At 39.2% G+C, this 17,203-nt stretch overlaps 1 protein-coding gene across 1 annotated transcript; it reads left to right on the top strand.

Annotated features, from left to right (window-relative positions):
* The first annotated feature begins 1,760 nt into the window (after positions 1–1,760).
* Positions 1,761–15,333, top strand: LOC131244247 (F-box/LRR-repeat protein At1g67190-like). Its single transcript, XM_058243883.1, has 2 exons — positions 1,761–1,845; positions 14,085–15,333. The coding sequence occupies exon 2, from the start codon at positions 14,098–14,100 to the stop codon at positions 15,331–15,333; it is 1,236 nt and encodes a 411-aa protein (XP_058099866.1). The 5' UTR covers positions 1,761–1,845; positions 14,085–14,097.
* Positions 15,334–17,203: the final 1,870 nt, after the last annotated feature.

The following is a 17,203-nucleotide window of genomic DNA, read 5'->3' as shown; positions in this document are numbered from 1 at the left end:
GCATTTTTACGTTATTTAAAATCAGGTTTGATGTTTGAATGAGTCGAATCTAATGTTTGGGATATGTCCTAAAATGAGCAGGAAAAAGTGATGGACGGTGTGGACCACACCACAGGAAGCAGCGGTGATAATGATGCTCACCGTTGAAATTTTCCTAGGGCCCACAAACATTTCCATCCAACCTATTCATAAAGTCACGTGGATTTGGATGAAGGGAAACAACGAATATCAGCTCGATCCAAAACTTCTGTGGCCCCCCGAAGTTTTCAAAAGTAAGAGTTTAATCACGAATTGCAACACGATCGCATGGTACACTTGTGTTGGATCTGCCTCAGTTTTGAGGACGCGGAATCCGGACGGACGCGGATTTCCTGCGAATGCCTTTTGCAGGAAGTTCCTGCCAAGGATGCTGGGTGGGACCCACCGAGATGTTTTTGAGAGATTCACACTGTCCGAACGTTTTGCAATTCATTTTAGGACGTGCGACCAAAATTCAGATGTATCCAACGCTAATAAGGGACACACGAGAGTAAAGATTGGGTACTCTGTGAGCACCGTTGAAGCATTCTTATGACCATAAAAGTTTTGTGTCAGTATATATTTTTATTGTTTTCACTTCATCCCATTGGAAATGATCTTATAAACGGTTTGGATAGCACCTAAACATCAAGGTGGAGCTCCGGAAGGTTTCAACGGTAGGAATTTCTTTTCCCAATTTTCCCTCTCGTGTGAGCCACTTGAGTTTTTTTCCATCATCCTTGCTTTTTATTGTACGTCCTAAAATTAGTTCTAAAACGGATGGACCGAATGGATTTCTAACATATATTGTAGTGGGTCCCACCCAGCAACCTTGCGCAGGAACTTCGTGCGAGGCGTCCGCGGAATCCTCTTTAGCACCGAACGGGGCTGGACGCGGATTTCCTGCGAAAGCCTTTCGCAGAAAGTTCATGCGCAAGGTTGCTGGGTGGGGCCACCACTATGTTTCTGAGAAATATATTCCGTTCATCTATTTGGAGAGCTAATTTTAGGATAACTGACAAAAAATGAGTTGGATCCAAAACTAAAGTGGACCACACCAGAAGGAAAATTGGGAAAAGAAATGCCTACCGTTGAAACCTTCTTGGGGTCCACCTTGATGTTTATATGCCATCCAAACCGTTTATAAGGTCATTACCACAGTGATGAAGTGAAAATACAAAATAAAATAGCCTGAAACAAAGCTTTTATGGTCATAAGAATGTTTCAACGGTTCTCACTGAATCTCCACTGTTTACTCTCGTGTGGCCCACTTGAGTGTTGTATCTACCTCATTTTTTTTTCTTTTGTACTAAAATGAGCTCACAAAACGGATAAACGGAGTATATTTCTCAGAAACATGATGGTGGGCCCCACCCAGCAACCTTGCGCAGGAACTTCCTTTCGCAGGAAATCCGCGTCCGAACGGGCTGTTGTCTACGGTGATGTATCCGTTTATCCAAGCCGTTCATGCATTTTCTCATATCATTTTAACGCATGAACACGAAAATGAGGCAGATACAACGCTCAAGTGGACCCCACCATAGATTACTCTTGCATTTAATGCAACCGTGGTGTAGTACACTTGAGCGTTGGATCTGCCTCATTTTTGTGTTCTTGCATTAAAACGATATGAGAAAAGGGATGAACGGCTTGGATAAACAGATACATCGACCGCCCACAGAACTGCCCGTTCGGGATATAGACGGGCGGGGTAGGACGCAACGCAAATCCGCGTCCCTTATTCCTTCTTATTACAAGATTTCACCTTTATATTTCTGACACGAAACCGGAGATTGAGAACCGAAGAGAGAAGAAAGGAGACCTGAGGTATAATCTCTCTTTCTTTCTACGCAATCTTTGATAATACAATGGTAGTTTATATGATGTCGTATAGATGATCGTTTTCCTCTTTTGTATTTGCTTTGATTCCATGCAAATGTGGATTCTCGAATGGAGAAAACACTGATGCTTCATGTCGATCGGTGTGATTGCCACAAGTTGGAAGTTTGTGCTCTCAAGCCAATGGGTTCTATTATTAGAATGTGGGTCCCACGCCTCAGAATCATAATAGGACTCTATGTAAACTGGAAAGAGGCTGCGCCATATCATCCGATCAATGGATATGGAATAGACGAGTCATATTGATTACAATAGAAAAGATCTAATCCTTGATGTGGAACGTCCATCACGTGGGACCCGCCCTAATGCCTTGCCCTCTCAAAATCACTTCGATCTGATGGGTCTAGCCATCAGATTACTAGTTTGGGAAAATGGACAAATCCATATTAATTAAGTATACTAGAGAGGTCTAAGCATTGATGTGGACCGTACATCACATGGGATCCACCTTGGATTGCCCATCCGTCTCAAATCACATTGATTGGATGAGCCTAACCATCAATTAGTGGCTTAGGAAATGGAAGGTCAATATTAACGTAGCTAGAGAGGTCTTAAGTATTGATATCCACCATCCACCATGTGGGGCCCACCTTTTATTGCCCATCCCTCTCAAATCACTTTGATTGGACAATGCTAACCACTGGACTAGAGATTAATTAGGAAATGGATAGTGCATATCGATTACACTAGAAATGGTATGCTCCTTGATGTGGACCATCCGTCATGTGGGACCCACCCTTGATTGCCCATCGCTCCCAAATCACTTTGATCGGATAAGACGAACCATCAATTAATGGTTTTGAGAATGGATGGTCCATATTGACATTGCTAGAGAAGTCTAAGCGTTGATGTGGACCGTCAATCATGTGGGCCCAACTTTGATGCACATCCCTCTCAATTGGCTTTGATGGGATGAACCTAACCATTAGACTAGTGGTATGGGAAATGGAAAATCCATATTGAGGTGACTAGAGACGTCTAAGCATTGATGTGGATCATCCATCTTGTGGGGGTTATCTTTGATTGCCCATCCCTCTCAAATCACTTTGATCGGATAATAAACTATCCAATTTGTGGTTTGGGAAATGTATGGCTAGAGAGGTCTAAACATTTACGTGGACCATCTATAATGTGGGTCTACCTTTGATTGTCCATCCCTCTTAAGTCACTTGATCAAATGATTATATCATCTGATAGATGTTTGGGGAATGGACAATCTATATTAATATGGTAAAATCAAATGGGGGCAATTTACATAGGAAAGTGTTTCATCATTGGTAAGGAGGGCAATGGGTTGGGCTGCCTGAATACAGGGCCCATGCAAAAAAAATATAGGCCCGACCTAGCCCTTAGGCCCAAGTGTATATAGTAGGTTATGATTCATGAATGCGCTGTAGTGTAGAGACTAGTTTGATACACTACAAAGTGTGTTAGCTGGTACACTGGCACATATAAATTACTTAGATTGTATTTATGATTGTAATAAGATTTTTTATTTTTATTTATTTTTTTAAAAAAATTTGTTTTTGGAGTTTTGACATTCAACACGCTTCACTTTTGGCCCAAATAGCCACCCTATGATTATATAACCATTGGCAAAACTTGATGGAACCATGTAATAGTAATTTTAGTTGATTGTTGACCTGGAAAAAAGATCTTTTTAACTGGAAGTTCGAAGTGGGTAGGGTTAGGCTTAGTGTTTGGGAGAAAAGAGAGGAGAGGTTAAGGTTAGGTTTGGAATTTTGGGATTTGGTAGAGGGGTAATATTGTCATTTTTTAAAAATTGTTGAACTAACCACTTTTAGTTTTTCCATCTAAAAAAATTAACAAGGTGATTTTTTTTTTCCCATCCTTGAAAAAGAAAGGTGCCACTTGGGAAAATGCATAAAGGAGGATGTTGTTTGTCTTTGGGCCAAAATAGACATTGCTATGTGTCAAAGCCTCTGTTTTTAAAATCTCTTTGCCATGTGTGTGTTTGTGTCATTATGTGTATACATTTGCTTTAACTTATAAGGTGGTCCTGACCCGACCCAACCTTGTTGGCCCTAGTGGCGCAACCAATTGATGGGAAGGACTCACTCAAACGTAGGCACCTTTAATCTAAGCATAAGAACCACAAACAAAGTAGAAGAGAACAATCTAGAAATTTGAAGAGCTAGAAGTATGGTTTCTTCTATGGGGGTTTCCATTAGAACTCTTGGTTGAAGAGGTCTTTAAGGCATGAGACTCCTGTGTAGGGTGAAGTCATTGAAGTTGATCTAGCCATGACGAGAGGAGACGAGATAAGTGCCGCCAGAATTTTCATGAGAACACGAGCAATATGGGCTGATTCAAAGTCGATCAAATTGTGGGTGGGAAATGAACAAATTTCGGTGGGGGTAGTGCGGGAGATTAGCTAGGGGATTCCATGTAGATGGGGTGAAGATTGGCTAAAGAGAGGAGGCAATTTGGGGTCGAAGCTAGGCAGTCACGGCTAAGGTAGAGGAGCACCATTTTTCATCTCCAACGAAGCACCGAAAAAGGAAGTAGAGGAGGACAAGGGGACATAGCAACACTTTTTTTTTATTAGGTAGAGGCTGGTGCCTCTATACCCTGTTGGCGAGGGCAGAGAGATAACTCTTAATGCCAATGGCATATGGCACCACTGTACTTAATACCTAGAGGCTAGCACCTTTATACTTCGTTAGGAAGATGGATGACCCTCGGTACCTTGTTTAATACCTCGAATTTTAGGGGTCGAGTACGTGCTCGATTCTTGATATTTCGGGTATTACTTCTAACGTAGAAGTGTAGTTTTTGTCACAATTAACTGATATCTGACATAATAGTAAAAAAATAAATCAAAACGTGTCATTAATTCGGAGTTTAATAGTGCATAATTAATAACATGTCCAAAGCAAATCATATAGTCATCCAAAGGAAAATAACAGGAGGAGTCCACTCAGTTGGGGACTCGAGTACATACCCAACTAACCGTTTACAAGTTCAAGTATTCTAAAGAAACTAATGCAGGGGCATTTTCACACCGAGCTCAAGTGAGATAGCCTGTGGGATGCGGGGACACACTTGGGGTGGGTAGCCCGTGTGAAGTGGGGTCAACGAGGAGGTTTGGCCGAGGTCCTAACTCATGCGATGTGGAGCCTGGGCTATGAGATAAAGGGATTGAATTGCCGCTTTTTATCAGTTCGAGCTTTTAGAGCAAGTGACTAATTGTCTTGCATCAAAGTGGTATCAAAGTGGGAGATCTCGTGGCCCATGAGGAGGTTCCGCCGAGATCTTAACCCATGCGATGTGAAGCCTAAGCTATGAGATAAAGGGATTGATTCCCACTCTCTATCAGTTTGAGCTTTTAGAGCAAGTGACTAATTGTCCTACATCATGGTCTCTCCTTGATCTATTTCTAGTGAAGGAATGCCTTGAAAGCCTTCTCACACCAGCACTATAAGGCTATGAATGTGAGAAAGAACTTGACCCAGTCCACCCATACAAGGGATGAATGAGAGAGGAGGGAGAATGAGGAATGGATCTATCTCTTCCTCTTCCATTTTTTCTTTTCTTTTCTTCTTTTTTCCTTTTTCTCTTTGGGTAGGGACATCCAAGGGGGGATGTCAAAGATATTTTATCAATCTCTCCCTCTGGAGGTAGTATCTAGTTACAAAGAGTTCCTGGTTTTCGTATGAAATGCTAGTATGGTGCTCCAAAGCTCTACAGACTTCGGTTTCCCTACATCATCAAAAGGATGTAATCTTGCCCATCTGTGCGCCCAAATTGACCCGAATCCTTCTACTATATGTGTTGTGCATCCTTGGCCCAGAATCCCATGTGAGCATGAGTGGTGGACCACCATGAGCAACCTTTGGATATTGTAGTTTGATCAAACACTTCAATAGTGAAAACAAAAGACCTAACGGTTGAAAAAGTCTGAAAAACCTTTTGAAATCTTTTAAGAGGGTTGGCCATCTTTATAATACTCGATTAATGGTCCAATCGATAAGATACATCCAAAATTAAGTCCCAAAAGACTAGTGGATTCCTTGTCGAGGCATGTAAGGCTTCCACCACATCTTATGTGTGTACTCAGCAACACCCTTATGTCGGCAACGAATGTAACCGCAAAAAAATGTGTCAATCCCCACAATATTGGGACCATGAATTTCTCTCATGACCTCCGGTCTAAGGATTAGTCAAAACTAACACACCATCAAGCCAATCCAATCCGTGCCTGATGGGTCTCACGGTTAGGAGATTTGATACGATCCTCCAATTGAAATGTCTAATTGGGCTCAACATAGGTACTCATAAACAAGTGAACATTCACACTACCATGTGCAGTAAGTTGATGGAAACAAGATGCTCATTGGTGGAGATTAATCCATCCCAACTCATCGTTGGTCCACTATGCATGGGATAACCACAAAACTATCCCGGGATGCCCAAACCCGATGAAGTGGTAATGGAATTTACGATACTTGAGAACTGAGGTGCCACAATTCCCCCTTAGTCATGATAGCCATTGCTAAGCTTCATTCTTTCCCAGTGGAGAGATTCCATAAGGAATCCCTTTAACTTGCAATTCATAAGCTGCATGCATAGTCAATGATGAAAAATAAAGTACATTCCATTCAACTAAGTGGTCATAAATAAACAAGATCCATCAACATATATCATTGGCTTTTTAGGCATGCATCTAACAGCTTTGAGATATCGTAGTATTCTTTAACTTCTACAAGGTTTGGAAACCTTGGAGCATGCATGTATTAATACACCAAATTGATGGCAAAGGCAATGTCTAGACGTTTCATGCTGAGACATTGAACGCCAACAATGTTGCGATATTCGGATGGGTTGTCAAGTAACTTTCTTTTAGTGCGAGTAACTTTTGATCTTGGTGCTAAAGGTGTAAAGCATGGTTTGCTGTTTACCATAAACCCAAGTAACTCTTTTTAAGCGAAAGTAACTTTTGATCTTGGTGCTAAAGGTGTAAAGCATGGTTTGCTGTTTACTATACCAATTCTGAGTAACAAATCAATTGTGTACTTTATTTGGCTAGGATGCAACTTAGAAGGAGCTTATGTTACTTCTACACCTAGAAAAAGCACTAGTCACCCAGATTTTTCATATAAAAAGGACACTGAAAAGGATGGGCCAAGTTCTGTAACAACTAACAACATTGGAGAGTCACTTGTGAGGATTATGTCATCAACACATACAAGTAGTATTGACACATTTTTTTTTTTTTTGAAGAATAAACATGGCTGGATCAACTTTGCCATAGATAAATACATCCGAAGAGAAGAAAGAACAAAGCTATGGAAAAATGCTCTCAGGGTTTAATGAAGACATAGGTTGCTTTTTTTGAGTTTGTAAAAATGTTTGGATAATAGTGCATCTTTGAAGCCTAGGGCTATGCATAAACACTTCTTCAAGAAGATGGCCATGCATTTTTATTTTTCTTTTTTTAGGGCTGTGCATAAACACTTCTTCATGAAGATGGCCATGCAAAAAAGTTTTGTGTTTTTTGTTTTTTTTGGTTACATGAAGTTACTACATGACCCATTAATTTTAAACTGCAAGAAAGAGAACTAATTGTATCGTAGTGGATTTAAAGACAGAACTAAATGTTTTTGAAAAGTCAATGTTGGGTTCTTCATTGTAGCCTTTATCCATTAGTCTTAATTTACAACGTAGAAGTGTATTGTCAACCTTTTGTTTGATGTGATACAGTGAAGTTTGCTGCAAACTAGGGTCTAGGTATTATTTTTAAGCAAAGCATTAAACTCATCATGCATTGTTTTTTTTTTTTTTTTAATTTTTTTTACAGTTAGCATCTTTGCGTGCTTGAGTATATGAAGTGGATTATGGAGGTAAAAGAGTCTTTAGGGTTGAGATGAAGCAAGAGGAAATATAATATCTTGTAGAAAGATAGTTTTTAGGTTTGCTTGTTCCATATTGAGTTCAGGTTATCATTAGGTGAGTATTGGTGATTGGTTGATGAGGTTGTGATGTGGTGGGTGGATCAATGGTGAGGATTGTTTTTGTTGGAATTATCAAAATGCAGAAGAAAATAAAACTTTTAAAATTCAGTTTTTAATTGCCCTAATTAAGAATCCCTATCTAAGTATTATCAAGTTTCTAGAAAATCAATTTACAAAGTACCTCGATGTTGTTTGATCAATGCCGAATCTAATATTGAACTTCTAACATAGAAAGTCTTTCCCTGATATGTCTAAGAAAAGAGTAGAGGAGAGGAGCATCAACGTGCTTGGGGTAGGGTTGGATGTGCGCATAAAGAGCTGGCCATGCAGGCCCCACATGTGTGGACATGTGATCGGATGGAGGAGGCGTGAGATGTCTACTCTCTCCCTCTCATTGATGCCCTGAGGGAGACATCCAAGGCTCTCTCACTAAAAACCCTCTGGGATAGGATTTATTTATAAGTAGGGAACAAGGGTTTCCAGGCAGAGAACCAATTATGGGGCTCCTCACCAAGGTATCCCAAATCGGTTACGTATCGGCCGTAACGGCTGATACGTAACGGTAACGGTGGGACCCGTTACGCGATACGGGGTCGAAACGGCCGTTACAGGGCCGTTACGGGCCCTGAAAAAAAAAAAAAAAAACTCACCTTTTTTTCCTTTCTTTTCTTCTTCTTCTTCTTCTTCTTCTCCTCGAGCAGCTGCGGCTGCGCCCGGCTGCGGCTGCGGCTGCGGCTGCAGCTGCGACCTGCGCCGCTTCTTCCTCTTCTTCTTCTTCTTCTTCCTCTCTCTCTCTATCTCAATCTCTTCTTTCCCCCTTTCCCTCTTTTTTTCTTTTCTCTCTTCTTTCCCTCTTTTTTTCTTTTCATTTCCCTCTCTCTCCAGTTTTTTTTTTTTTTTTGGTTTGCAGCAGCTAGCTGCTGCCTGCTTTAGGTACGTGTCACTCAAAGACGATCGCTGACACTCCTCGAGCTCCGAGTTGTACGAACGGTTCAAAGGAGATCAAAGTTATATCGCCCCACAGTGATGTATTTATTACATCTACACCGTTCATCTATTTTCAAAGATCATTTTAGATCACCACCTAAAAAATGAATTATATCCAGAGATCATCTGGACCACACCAGAAATAGCAACAGAGATAATGATTTTCAGGTTAATATATTCGTAGTGCGCACGGTAACGTTTATTTTCCATCCAATCGGACTCAAGTGGGCCCCACTATGATGTATATTTTATCCATATCGCCTATCCATTTTGCCACGTCATTTTAGGTCAGGATTCAAAAAATTAGTAATATCCAAATCTCAGGTGGACCACACCATAGGAAATAGTGGTTATAGAATGCTCACCATTAAAAATTTCTTAAAGTCCACCGTAATGTTTATTTTCAATCTAACTTGTTACTTGGGTCACATTGACGTGGATGAAGGGAATACACACATGTCAGCTTGATCTAAAACCTTTTTAGCCCCCAATAAATTTTTAACGGTGATCCTTTAATTATTGTTATTTTTTATGGTGCAATCCATCTGAGCTTTGGATGTGCCTCATTTTTGGGCTCATGCCCTAAAATTATTTGGCAAAATGGATGGACGATATGGATATAACACATTCATCACGGGTGAGGCCCAAAAAATTTTGACACGTGTGCTGCACTTTACATCCGAGTCTCTCTTAATTCAAGCCTTAAAAAATTGTACACAAGACATATATTAACTTAAAATTTGACAATTAAATTATGGACTGCAATTGCTAACTCACAATGCCAAAATCAAATTATTTAAATAGTTTTAATTGTTAATTTGTAAACTTTTATTTTTTAAAATAGGGCCTTTTGATTTATTTTTTATTTTATAGGATTCACTATCCAATAAATGTCCACCAATTTATAAGTGGGATAATGACAATAAATGACATGAATTTGAGGCTGATTTGGAGAATAGATTGGTCCTCCAAGTCAGCCCCAAATTGGCAACGCCATCTACCTGAATTTAATTTCATTTTTTTAAAGAACTATTGGGTGAAATGATATCAAGTTGTTAAGTATATAAATTACATATTTAAAAAATTAAATATATGAATTTTGTAGTTAAATTCAAGTTACCTGGTTAAAAAATTAATTAGACAGTCCGATACAACTTCTCACCAAAGAGTGGACCGTTACACCACCATAAACATGTTCCAATTTATAAATGAATGCATATTTGGAATGCTTAAAATATTCCGGATTTAATCCATATTTTTTCATATTTTTTTGGCAAAAAAAAAAAATTGCGCCGTTATGGGCCGTTACGCCCCCGTATCGCCGTTACGCCCCCGTATCCGTATCGGTTTCGGAGGGCACCGTTACACCAACCGATACCGATACGGGACACCTTGCTCCTCACCCTATAGATTTTGGTATGCCACAACATAAAATAGTCTATAGAGTTTGGTTTAGGCCCGAGTTTGAGCCCATATGATTGTGTTTTAGTTAGTCCTTAAGCGAGGAGGTCGATTATGTAATTTCAGTAATAATTACTGCAACCCTAATAAAATAAGATGGGAAAAAGGTGAGGAGGCTAGCATGAAAGCAACCATTTCTCCTCTCTTCTTTTCTTCACATTTTCTTCTTTTTCTCATCTTTTTCTTTTTCTTCTCTCTAATTTTCTATTAAAACTATTCTCTTTTCCCCATTCACACTACCGAAAGAAAAAATAAAAATAAAAAATGGCATAGGATCATTGTTCGAAGTATCCCCGATATTATCCGTATCTCCAACTTGGCAATATCGATAACACTGGTAGTATTAGAAATTCCAGGTATCAATGATATATAGCTAAGTATCGCCGATGTATCGATATCGCCAATATTCGACCATGTAAATTCCAAGTGCCTCTTGCATCAACAATGCATCACCAATATTTTCGACTATGTAAATTCCAAGTGTCGCTTGTGTTGCTAGTGTTTTGGCGATGTTTCTACAATATTGCCAATGTATCGGTATCGCCAAAAATCTGTTTATTAAAAACTGTTTGCATGGATGGATGTTTGGATAATTGGATGGGATGGTTGGACGATTGGATGGGATATATGGATTGATGGTTGGATGGGTGGATCATCATGCATGTGTCTTGTGTTTATATGCTTATTTATACATAGATGTATAATTGATGAATGCGTTATTCATATTTGTTTACTTGTTAATTGGTTTAATAAGATTTTAAGTGATTGTTGTGTTACTATTGGGCTGATTTCTTACCGATAAGTGATAACATTTACTTTTAGGCTCCATTAAATGGAAACTTATTATGTATGCATTCTTTTTGCATTTTTTTATTCCTAAATTTTAGCGTGTCCTAGAGTTGCACTAAGAATTTTCATCGTTTTCCCTATGTTTCCCCACATATCCGAAAATTGGCAATATAATCAGTGATATCAATATTGTTTATGTATCCCCAGTCAGCGATACCGATACCTCGAACACTGCATAAGATCAACTGCAAAAGAGAGGCTTTAGCTGCCTAAACAAATTGCAATTTGTGCAAGCAGCATGCAAAGTTTCTCACCTATCCTGCTTTGTCCGTTTGTGTTGACAGTGTGGCATTTTGTGTTGTCTCTCTTTGGTGTTGCATGGGTGACCATGAATATATTATCAGATTCGCTGGTCAGCTAAGAGTCTAGGAAAGGGGCCCCATTGGAGATAGAGGTAGAATCCTTTCGTCATTCCCTCTCTCTGTAACAATTCTTAGGGTGGATGATGATCTCTTTGGTGTGCATGATCTCCTCTTGGACAAGGTGGGCTCTGTGATGAGGGCTTAATAAGGTCAAGCCATAGCAGATTCTCCACCATAAGCCATTACTCTTGGCCTTGGGGAAGCAGTCTGTATCATCCAGAATCAGTTTCAGTGGGTGTCCATCTTGGTTGAGGTGCCCCACAGAGACTTTTGCTCTTGGGCTAAAGGGGACAAGGCCTATCCTTGAGCTTCGTATTGTATCTTCAAATATATTAGACCCCTGATCGGTCCGCTAAACATTTCATTTGCCCTCTCAATTAGTGGCAGATCTAATCCATTGGTGCTTTATCTTGCTAGCAGGGGTTTCACCTCCTTATTATTGTAATATAACTTCTTTTCCCCTTAATTAACGTTTAATGAATCTAGTTACTCTTTGAAAAGTATATTTTCAAGACTCAGTGATGAAGTCCGAATTTCATTAAAACAGGGGAAGATTGGACAAGTTGTCATACACATGGCAAAACTTTCGTGATCAGCACCAAGACTGGCTAGTGCAAAAATAAACGAGGGGAAGACTTGGTTTAAAGTGTTATTATAGCATGGCATACAACTGATGAACTGTTTGAGATGGCTGAGAGTAATTTACAAGGATGGAGGCAGTATGAAAATTCCTATGAATGAACACCTTCAACTCTTTGTTAGTAGGAGCTTCCAGGAGTAACACAACAATGTTGGGGAGAGAATCATTTTCCACGTCTCTTTTAAAAGTGATGCATTTTAAATAAACAATGTAGTATTAGTAACAAAAAATCATATAGTTGCTGGATCATGGCACTAATTTATTTTTTATCCAAGAATGGCAACCAAGTAACTAACGATGAAGCGATCCATTGTCATTTTTAACTCGATGAATTTCAAGATGTATAGGAAACATGTAGAAAACAAAAAACACATGGCTTGTCACTTTTTAAACCATAAATTTGCGTGAGAGTTATTTCTGCCACTGTCTTACCTAACTTGTTTGGTTTACAGCGAAATATTTTGTATGAGAGTTTTTTTAGAGTAAAAAAATTAAAGCATTAAAGGAAAACTTTGGGGGGTTGAAAAACCACCATCACAAGAAGCAAGATTAAAAATTAGGACAGGCAAATCATTCTGTCAGCAAACCAGGGAGAATGGCCAAAAGGGATTGAAATAATAAACCTGGCCATGATAGGACCCGTTTTGAGTGTGTTTCGGAATTGCTCATGCATACCTGTGTAGTAAAGTTCCCTTCAGAAAGTTTTTGTAGTAAGTTCAGGTTGCTGAAAGATGGAAAATTCTTATATGGTTGTAAAAGTACACATTTCACAGAGGCGGTGCTCTGATTTTGATTGCTGGCCAGAACAACAAAGTCATGCATTTGCCGATTTTCTAGGAAGAGAGTAAAATAGCTTATTGTAGGTGTGCCACCTCACAGTCCATGAACTCTATAATGATGCAAAGAGTGTTGTCCTCATGTAAGGTGTAGGAGATTCTTTAGTTTTTTTCTACGTAGTCCTGCTTTCCATATTAACATCAGCATAAATACACATTCAGTAACAAAGTTAAACAGTAAGTTCAGCTATAGTAACTTGTGCATGAACCTGACAACTGAGGATATGGTCCTTGATAGAGTGCAATGGCTGAACTGGATTCATGTAGTTGACCCCAATTAGTTGAGATGAGTCTTACATGATGATGATTATGTTTTTTTCTTTTTTCTTTTTCTTTTTCTTTTTTTTTTTTTTAATGTGATTCCACCTCTCATCAACAAAAACTCGAAAAGGAAATGAACAGAGAATCTGAAATCAACGGACAAACTCAGATCTATATAGCAAATAACTGAGAAACCATTTACATCTTTCTTCCTGCTAAAATGAATCAACATATTGACAACATGCCCGATCGTTGGCTTTTCAACTCTAAATCCCTGCTCTGATAAATAAGATTGCAACATTTCTGCCTACCACCTTCCATTCCCACTATAAGAAACCATATGATACCAGAAAACCAAATTCACATTGTGGGGTAATTGCCCCAGGTGACACCAAACTTTTCTGCATTTCATGAAACAATAAATCCGTATATCATCAAATCTGAATCCAATGCAAGGAAGAAACGTCCTTTACATGGTTGTTGCTGAGGAGAGGGTGAGAGCTACACAACCAGACAGATTTTACTGAAGAAAGTAGCGATTGCTAAAAAGATGCTCTGAGTTACTTGACACAGAGATTGGGTCTGAATATTGTCAGATTTTGGGTGAATTTGCCTTTGTTCTTCTTTGTTTTTCTTCTTTTGAAGTGGATGTGTTTGGATTGCATGGAAATATAACTTGATGGGAGAATTTTATTGTTAAGTTTAAAAGGTTTATCTTGCTATTAAACTGATTTGACTTCTGTTTATGCAACATATGATTTATTTCTTGACCATTGATTGCTTTGCATTGGTTCAGCGTCTATTCAGGTATGGAGAATTTGCCAATAGACGTGATTCAATGCATACTAACCCGAGTGGAAGCTGCACGAGACGTGGTAATGGTGTGTGTTACTTCTCGGAGTTGGCAACAAGCCTTCCGTACCCACCATTCCCTTCATTTCATTTACGACAACTGGGCAGGTTACCGTTCGCTTCATCCCCATCAACTCGAGATGTATATAGATCAGGCCGTGCGTCAAACTGTGGGGTTACGGTCCCTGTCAATTGTTATGGATGCCAATCATGCTGGATTCACCGCAGATTCAGTGACGTCATGGCTCTCACATACCAGAGAGACATTGCGTCATCTGTTGTACGGTGTTCGGACAGCATATGCCGACATCATGCGGGACTGCAACTCTAAGAAGTTGGAACTCTTGTTTGTGGCCTATCATTCTCCAAAAATTACATCCATTACTGGTATATTTGAACGCCTGCATACCCTATCCTTGGCGTGTCTCACCATTTCAGCCATAGATTTGGCTGGGTTGGTCATGGCTTGCCCAGTTTTGAAGAATCTTTCACTCATCTCCTTGCAGGTCACGGGCTCAGATTATGCGAGTTTGGCGATCCCCACAGTACATAGTTTACATATAGAACTTATGAAGTTCAATCTTGAATTAAAAATGGTTGGTAATCTAGAGAACTTGTATTTTAAGAGTTCGTTCATAGAAAATGTCGGGGTGTTTGGCACCAACCACTTGAGAAAAGTTGACATTGAAGATTGTACAGGCCTACTATTCATCAACGACATAGCTTACTCAGCTTCGAAATTTGCATACATCTGTTCTGCTTATGACATTCTACTAGACGATGGATTGGGCATGCTCTGCGTGTCAGGTGGACTTACAAGCTTTCGCATTTGGGATGTCAAGTTTTCCGATGATATTGTTTATCCTCTTGAGACATTTGATGAAATGATACCTCAATTACGTCATCTTTCTTTAAGATGCAGATTGAATAATGAGTGGGTTGACGCGTTCTCACAGCAATGTCCTTATTTCAAGAATTTGATGGAACTGGAATTAGGTTGGATTAACATGGACTATGTTTTCACTTCATGGGTGAGGTTGCTCGTTGGAAGATGCCTCAAGCTGGAGAAACTAGTCATCATTGGAAAGCTTTCCGATCGTCCAATGTCTGCTGAGTACGTGGATTATTTGAAATCATCCATTTTTCAAATGAGCGGAAGATGTCATCTCCATGTGGAAGTCCGATTCGAATGAATTACCTAAGATCATTTGTTTTGGTTAGGATCATTTGATTTTATTTAATTTAACTTAGCTTTTCTTGATTTGTTATGGAGTATGTTTTCAAATGAATGGGTGTTTCAAATCCAATTGACCCTGGTAGTATGGTTTGATAGATTAATTGCAGAATTCTAACCTATGATTAATTAAGTTTTAAATTTGAGTGGTTGATCATTCTATTTTAGTTGTACATTTGATCCATTGAGAACTCTCGTCTGACACCCTCTTTAAACCCTATGAATGACTCAAGGATCCTGCAGTACTATGTTTCGTTCATCCCAAGTATGTATTTATTGATATTTGCTCCCCACCATTGTTTCTGTTGGAAGAGACCTTTCTCTTGTCCAATGCAATCTTTGATAACAATGCAGAGTTGGAAAGCTTGAATTGGACCTTATGAATGATTCACGGATTTTCGGTGTGATGTTCTGTTCTTCTCAATCATTCTAGTTGAGCTTTGTCATTCAACGAGGGCCTATTTGGATTCACCAAAAGGAAAGGAAATAAAATACTATTTCCCATGAAACTCAATTTCTTTTGTTTGTCCATCTTTTTTTACGACATCTTCTTTTATGAGAAATCATGTGAAACACCATTTTTCCACTTTGTTAGAAAATAAGCATATATCTCTTGATCCTCTGCTTGTCACAAGTAGGGATTTCTTATTTTCCTGCATCATGATTGGTCGACGTTATTAATGATGTTGTCAGCACTGATGCATTAAATGTAGTCTATGATGATGTGGCCCAATCACATTGCAATAAATGGGGAACCCCTACTTGTGGCAAGCAGAGAATCCCAACTCATTTCTCTTCTTGCCTCTATTCTTAAGAAACACATTTTCTCATGGTAAAAGTAAAATGGATTTCTCAAGAGTTGAACCTAAATATGCTTTTTATTCAATTACCTCACGTGTCACCCACACATCACTATCCTACACGTGCCACCATTACTCTATTCTTGCGTCCCACATTTATAAAAAGCCCCGCATTTGTTAATGTGCCACGTGTCACCACCTATCTTCTCTTGTGTCCCACATGTGCCAATTTGACACACATGTTAGCAACAATGTTCTCTTGTGCCCCACTAGCTCTTGTGCCTCACATAGGCTATTATGCCACACGATACCAACATCTTACCTTGTGCCGCACATGCTCCAATGTGCCACATATGCCATTGTCCATCTTGAATTCTCCAAATATGGCACATGTACCAAATGGTGCAAATGTGCACAATTTATCTAATTTAAATTTACTGCCCGCATGTTAAATGTCCTAATGCGTATCCTACTACTATCATACAACTTCAAACAACTCACATATATCATGTGTGCCACAGTTTAAGTGCCCACATAAGTCATGTGTGCTATATGTATTATAATTCATCTTTAAGCATCCCATAAATGCCACGCACTAATCTGGCACATGCTAGTGACTAAAATTATCTATTAAACAATAAATATGAAAATCTTGTTAAAAGAATAATAAGAAAAACAACATTTTATTTCTCAAAATTTTCTAAAAATAAAGTTTTCTAAAAAACAGTAATTGTTTTCGAGAAATTTACCATTGTACAACCCTTTTATGGCTCATTTACCTTTTACGCCCACTTCTTTTTACCTCACCAGAATAAGCCCCAGTTGTACAGATGACTTGTCAAAGGTCAAAAATGCCCTACTTTTTCCTTTAAGTGGATCGGCTAGTGCTCGAAGACAAGCGCTGATGCTCCTCCAACTCTGAGTTGTACGAACGGTTCAAAAGAGATTAAAGTTACATGGCCCCATAGTTATGTGTTTATTATATCCACAATGTTCATCCATATTTCGAGATCATTTCGGAGCATTATC

Source organism: Magnolia sinica, chromosome 4, assembly GCF_029962835.1.
Source record: "Magnolia sinica isolate HGM2019 chromosome 4, MsV1, whole genome shotgun sequence".
NCBI lineage: Eukaryota > Viridiplantae > Streptophyta > Magnoliopsida > Magnoliales > Magnoliaceae > Magnolia > Magnolia sinica.
This window is presented reverse-complemented; position numbering and strand designations above follow the sequence as displayed.

Excerpts from the sequence above, each read along its gene's own strand:
- LOC131244247 (XM_058243883.1), top strand. The coding sequence starts at position 14,098 with ATGGAGAATTTGCCAATAGACGTGATTCAATGCATACTAACCCGAGTG.